At 43.0% G+C, this 6,624-nt stretch overlaps 1 protein-coding gene across 1 annotated transcript in view; it reads left to right on the forward strand.

The window, feature by feature from the left end:
- The window catches only part of SHROOM3 (shroom family member 3), a 500,538-nt gene extending 498,907 nt beyond the window's left edge, over nt 1-1,631 (forward strand). Inside the window, exon 12 of the mRNA XM_033963245.1 lies at nt 489-1,631. Coding sequence (XP_033819136.1) covers nt 489-839 — 351 coding nt within the window. The 3' untranslated portion in view covers nt 840-1,631. The remainder of the gene's footprint in view (nt 1-488) is intronic.
- Nucleotides 1,632-6,624: the final 4,993 nt, after the last annotated feature.

Genomic DNA, 6,624 nt, shown 5'->3' on the forward strand with positions numbered 1-6,624 from the left:
CGTCGGGAAGACTTCCGTTCGGCTCTGTGCTGCAAGCAGAGAAGGTAGAGAGAAGAGCCGCGCGACTGAGTACATCCAGCCCCGCAGGAACCCCGCGACCCTCGGAGGCGTCCCCACGGGATCCCCGCGACCCTAGGGGGCGTCCCCACGGGATCCCCGTGACCCAAAGGGGGAACCCGCGGGATGCCCGCGGGTCCCGCGGGATTCCCGTCGTCCCCGTTCCCGTGCAGCTCTCTACTTTATACATCATCTAAAGTCTTTACAATATATAGTGAGATCAACATATTTTCCCCCGTAAAAATTATTATATATAAAGTTACTGATAAAGTAAATTCATACGCTTCCAAATATGCAAATATTTAATTGTGCAAACCCCAACCCAATCCTTCCCACCCACCCAACCCATCCCCTCTGGATGTGCAATTGATATAACAAGAAATTCAAAACTATAATAGATCTACAAATGACATATGTTCTAATTTTGACAGAGCTCCCTGAATGAGAAAAGAAAATTGCTAGCTGGTCAGCATGAGGATGCCCGAGAGCTGAAGGAGAACCTGGATCGGCGAGAGCGTGTGGTCCTGGATATTTTATCCAATTACCTCTCGGAGGAGCGGCTCCAGGACTATCAGCATTTTGTGAAGATGAAATCTGCACTTCTCATTGAGCAGCGGGAGCTAGACGACAAAATCAAACTGGGACAGGAGCAGCTTAAGTGCCTCAAGGAAAGTCTCCCCAGAGACACGACCCTAAAAGGGAAAATTCCTGTCCCCGATTCAAAGGCCACGTCCTCCAGGGAGTCTACAAGTTTACTTCCACCACTAATCTCTTCCCTCTAACATTTTCATGAAACGTCTGGGACAAAACTGTTTCTAACTTCGAGTACTTAGGCATGGATTTTGTCAGAGCTTAAACGGAGGGCTCAAGACATTTGACAAGGAAGGAATATATGATGCAGTCCTTTCCTTGGAGGAACGTTTCATAAAACTAAAAACAGCAAGGAACACAGAAGAAAATGAAACTGTGTCTTTATAGGAGATGTAATTCTTGTATTTGTGTTGAATGTGACTCTTAAACAGGAAGATTTTCAAGAACCTTTTGTACCCCACCACTTTGCCTTCTATGGGAACATTTCTGACCCTTTGTAAATTCCTCAGACAGATCCCACCGAGTTTAATCACGAAAGATCTGAAAAAATGAAGCCTTTAAAAAAACACCACCTATATGTTATTGCTATTTATAATTGTTGGTTTTTTAATTATGTGAGTTTTGTACATATGCTAACCTATGATTGATTCTATTCTATTTTGTGCTGTAGAAAATGCATTCTTAAATCCCTTTGACATAAAGGTGGAAACCCCAAAGATAGTCATGCCATGAGCTGAATGAATTTATAATTTTCAATTTACAGGCTTCCCGAAAAGCTTTAACTCAAGTGAACGTGCGCCAGTAGTAAATAAATCTAAATGTCCTTGTGAAGGAAACTCTTGGCCTAGTAAAACTGATTTGTGCTCTCGGATCTCCAGGTTGCCGTCCCGCTTTTTGCATTCTTGGGCAAATGTGGGGAACTAGAACTTAGGCTGGAATGTTTGTCTTGAACATATTTGAGAGCATAGCAAAGAATCCCAGTCCTGCTCTCACTTGCAAACATGAACCTCTAGGACCCTGACTGAATGTTGCACTATAAGCACCTTGATTAGTCTTCTTATTGTATATACTCGAATATAAACTGACCCAAATATAAACCAAGGTAACCCTTTCTTCCTCCAAAACGGAGGAAAAAAAAATGTTGACTTGAATATAAACTGGGGGATTTCTGTTCAACTACCCTGCCTTGCACCCAGCCCTCCTTTCCTCCCTTCTTCCTTCCTTTAAAGCCCTGGTGGTCTAGTGGTGAAGTGGAGCAGGAGGGATCTTCCTACGCTCCTGCCCCATGAGAACCATAATCAAAAATGCCTGCCATGAGTTCCTGCAGTCTCATGAGACTGCAACAGGAACTCGTGACAATCATTTTTGATTGCAGGTCTACAGGGGTCAGGGAGGCGGGAGAGAGGCAGGGTAGTTTAGAGTCAGCCGGGATAGGACACAGGAAGTTTCGCTCCTGTCCTGGCTCACCACTGGACCACTAGGCAGTCCTACAGGATGCCTGCAACAGATCCAAACAGGGTGGAGGAGGGGCGCAGAGCAGAGGACCTGAATATAAACCAAGACCCACTTTGGGGCCCAAAAATCTCAGTTTATATTTGAGTATATATGGTAATCAGACCTGAATAGGGAAGAGAAGGGGATAGGATTTGATACACCGTCTTTCTGACCTGAAAGGCGGTGGGGTGTCAGTAGCCTTCAGAAGAGATGGACACACTTGTTTTCCCTTTCACTTATGCTATAACTTTTTCCAGCTACTGAATCCAGGTTTCTTTAAAGTACAACTGTATCTCCCTCATTCTATAACCTGGCACCTCTAATTAGACACCAGTTGTTCATATAAGTTATAGAATACTATCACTTGCATGATTGTCTGTTACAGTAATGCATGTAAGTGCTAGTTGAACACCAAGCAGTATGTCATAATTTTAGTGCACATCTCACTTAGCATATAAATGCAAGCGATATTGACAGGTAGAGATGCAGGGGCATATCCAATACTTGTGCACACAGCTTACAGTTAAAGTGCCACATTTACGAAGGTGATTTGAAAAGTCTGGTGAAAAAGCAAGTTAAACAATGTAGTCTCCATCAAGAGCTATGCACTTAGGGCTCCTTTTACTAAGGTGCGCTAGCGTTTTTAGCGCACGCAGGATATTACCATGCACTACACAGCGCGCTACGCAGATAGAACTAATGCCAGCTCAATGCTGGCATTAGCGTCTAGCGCGTGCGGCAAGGTAGCGCGCTATTCCGCGAATGACTTAGTTCAGCGGGTTTCCACTTTTTTCATAAGCTATTTTTCCCACGATAAGGAAAAAATACCTGGAAACTCGCCGGACCAAGTGTATAGCCCTCAGTTCCACCTGTTTTTTTCACCAAACTTTTCAATCCACCCTCATGGTGTAAGGCCGGTTAGGAAAAGGATTCCAGCTCTGACAGGATTTAGATATGCTGAGACCTTTTGTCCCATGGAGCTAAACTTAAAGATTTGAGCAAAACTTTAAAAGTGCTTTGTGCACAAGGTTTTCGTTTGTGCAAGGGAGGGCGGAGGGGGGGGCGGTTGTGAATAATTTTTCCTTGCAGTTGATTTCAAAAGATGCACAACTGCAAAACCGTACAAACAGATTGGCTTGCGAGTTCTTTGCATAATTTCAATTCTACTTTTACCTATAACCTAAATCTAGCTTTTACTGTTATCCCCAGCATTTCTTTTGATATAACTATATACCAGTGTGTCACAAAGTTTGTCGAGCTGTGGCACACTAAATGTCTGTGGCCGCGGCTCGAGGCATCCGGAAGTGCGTGGACGGCCGCGCATGCATGAAGGCCCTCCAGACGGGCCCTGAGCTGCCAGTTGGAGGGGGGGTGCCAGCAGTGAAGATGCGCGGAGAGAAGGAGATGTTCAAAATTACCTCACCGGATCTGTTGCCTACCAAGATTAGAGGACAGAGGTCATACTCCAACCAAATCTAGACCATGGTGTAAGGGCTTAAAAAGGTCAAAGTCCCAGTAGCAAGCTGCAGGGCTAAGAAAATGACTTTACTCTTTCTGTATCGCTTCCTTGATGCTTTGGATGTCTTCTTCCTTTCCCTCGCTTTTACCCTCTTCTCATCTCTCTCCTATCCCTTTTTCTTTGTTTCCTTCCTCCCTTTGCCTCCACTGCTGCAAGCGGTGCACCAACCTGATCCTTTCAAGAGGAATGTTCTTCTTTTCAAACTTAACTCGCCTGCCAGCGGGTGGAGTTATCAAAAAGGAAATACTGTACTTGTGAGAATTCAAGCTACTCAGTGCCACCTAGTGCATCTCAAAGGAACTTCCCGTTGGCATGTAATTCAAACTATCCTGGAACTTTTTGAACAGACCTCATATATTTCAGAAAAGTACACGTTTAACTGTAGCCAATTAAGGATCCAAGAGCCTGAAGTCAATTTTTGCATTGTTAAGATCATCTGAAATGTTAAACACAATTGACCGCTCAATCACTCCTCTAAAGTTCTGTTGCAATGGAGCAGTTACACTTATGAGTGACTTGAAGAAGGTGAAAAGATCACTTGAAACATTTTTATATATACTCATGTATTCCACTTGTACTAAGTCACGGTAGAGGTTTCTACCGCAGCCTGGAGCACTAAATGTTCTGATGCTGCTCCAACGTTCATAGAATTCCTATGAGCATAGTAGCAGCATCAGAACATTTAGCGCCCCGGGCTGCGGTAAAAACCTCTACAACAACTTAGTAAAAGAGGGCCTTAATTATTTAAAAAGCTTACTTAACAACTTGTGATTGATGTTAATTGCACTTAATTGGATGCTAGGCACCTAACTTGATAGGCACCTACCACTTTGAGGTAGGTGTCTAGTCCAAGGTGTCTACCAGAAATTAGACCTGGTTAGGGAATAAGTGGGTCAGGCAGGAGTGCAAAAAGCTCGCTCCTGCCTTGTGCACCGCTGGCTGCAAGAGATGAGGAGGTAGCCGTCCAGCGAGGGAGGGGCAGGAATTCAGAAAGTTGCTGCTGATACAGCGCTGGAGTACCAGAATTAAAAAAGGTACTTGTGGAGCTACCTGCCTACCTACCTATCTACCACTAGACTTGCCCTGTACCCTGTCCTGGCCTACCATCAGATCACCAGAGGGGGGACAGGGTACAGGGCAGTGGGACAGGGTACAGAGCCTGCCAGGGAGAGGGGCTGGCTGCATAACCTGGGAGAGAAGGGGACTGGGTGCGGAGCCTGGTATATTTTATTAAATGTTACACAATTTGTTTCAAAATGGGTTTTTTTTCTTGTTTTCCTCCTCTAAACCTGGGTGCGCCTTATGGTCAGGTGCGTCTTATAGTGCGAAAAATACGGTACATATATATTTCCTATATTGAGTCTTTGTCCTCCAACAAATGAGCCAAGTGCCCTTAATTGTACTATGTTTATGTTCATTAAAATCTTTATATACCAAACATTCAGCCAAAAAAGGATCAAAGCAGTTTATAATATAGTTCAATCCAAATTATGAAAAAGAACTCCATTTAAATAAAGAAGAAAATAAACATTTCTAATACATAATATATAACATCTGGTATTAAAAAACAAAAAAGGAAAAAGACCTCAAACACTCTTGACACCAGATGCAACTTTGTGTCTATAGTGGGGTTAATAATATCATTGATCAAAAAACCCATCGGTGTTTGATATCTTATTGAAACACCACGTGTGGAAATCTTATAAAGCCCTTGATATATTTGCATGGAAAAACTGCAACTGAGATTAATATGTCAACATCTATATATTCAAGAGATAATTGGGAAAAGAAACACCCCCCTGTTTTACAACGCTGCGCTAGTGGCTGCCGCGCGGCAACGGCCCCAAAGCCCTTTAAATCTCTATGGGCTTCAGGGCCGTTATCGCAGCTCAGCTACTAGTGCGGCTTCGTAAAACAGGCCCTTAGCTTTCATCCGATGGTGACTCGGCTGTATCTCTTAGAAAGCTTCCACAGGGGTAGTATTTTTTTAAATAATGTTGCAGTTTAGAACGCAAACCACTTTATACTTTCATGGAGGTGATGCATGCTAATTGCTACCCTCGCTTCAGGAATAACCTTTAAAAAATACCAAATAACTGAAAAATGCTTATAGCATAATTTTAAAGTTTGGCTAAATATAGCTCACTCTTATTCCTTGTGAATTATACTGTTGTTAATATAAAAATCCATAGAGTTTCATGGTGAAGGTTTTATGGGATAGGTAACCAGATCTTTCCCTAACCCATGGTACTTAGCTATATGACTACCACAGTTGATACGTCATTTGTTGCCACTCTCCCGGCACTTTGAGCCGGCTATGGGAAGAGAGGTGTTACTCGGAATGGTCAGTGGTAAAAGGAAGCAGGGGAGACCAAAGGCCTGTTAGTTGGATACCATCAAGAATGACATGGGAATGAACATCAAGCAACTGAAAGAAGCCGTAGAAAATAGAGGAGCTTGGTGAGGACTGGCCTACAGAGTATCTAAGGATCGGACACGACTGAATGGATAGTAGTAGTCATATACAAATCACTGGCCAAATACCCCCAAATCTTTTATGGTATGTGCTAACATGAAAAAATACTTACAAAAGGCAGCATAGCTTTGCAGTGAGCCAGCTATGATATATAAAATGTTGCTAACTATTTAACAAAAATGCCACAAAATCCTCAACCAATCAGAAAGCTGAAGATCAAATCCATAGCATAACATTGACTGCAGTAAAAATAAATCATTCCATATTTGAAAACCTCTAAATAGAAAATTGTTCACAAAAATGCTTTCCATTCAACGAAGATCAGACTTGTCCACGCACTCATTTTCTCAATGGCCAATTACACTGGTTGACAAGCATTAAGCTCTGGAACGCATTGCCAGAGGATGTGGTAAGAGCGGATAGCGTAGTTGGTTTTAAGAAAGGTTTGCACAAGTTCCTGGAGGAAAAGGCCATAGTCTGTTATTGA

This window comes from Geotrypetes seraphini, chromosome 1 (assembly GCF_902459505.1).
Source record: "Geotrypetes seraphini chromosome 1, aGeoSer1.1, whole genome shotgun sequence".
Lineage (NCBI taxonomy): Eukaryota > Metazoa > Chordata > Amphibia > Gymnophiona > Dermophiidae > Geotrypetes > Geotrypetes seraphini.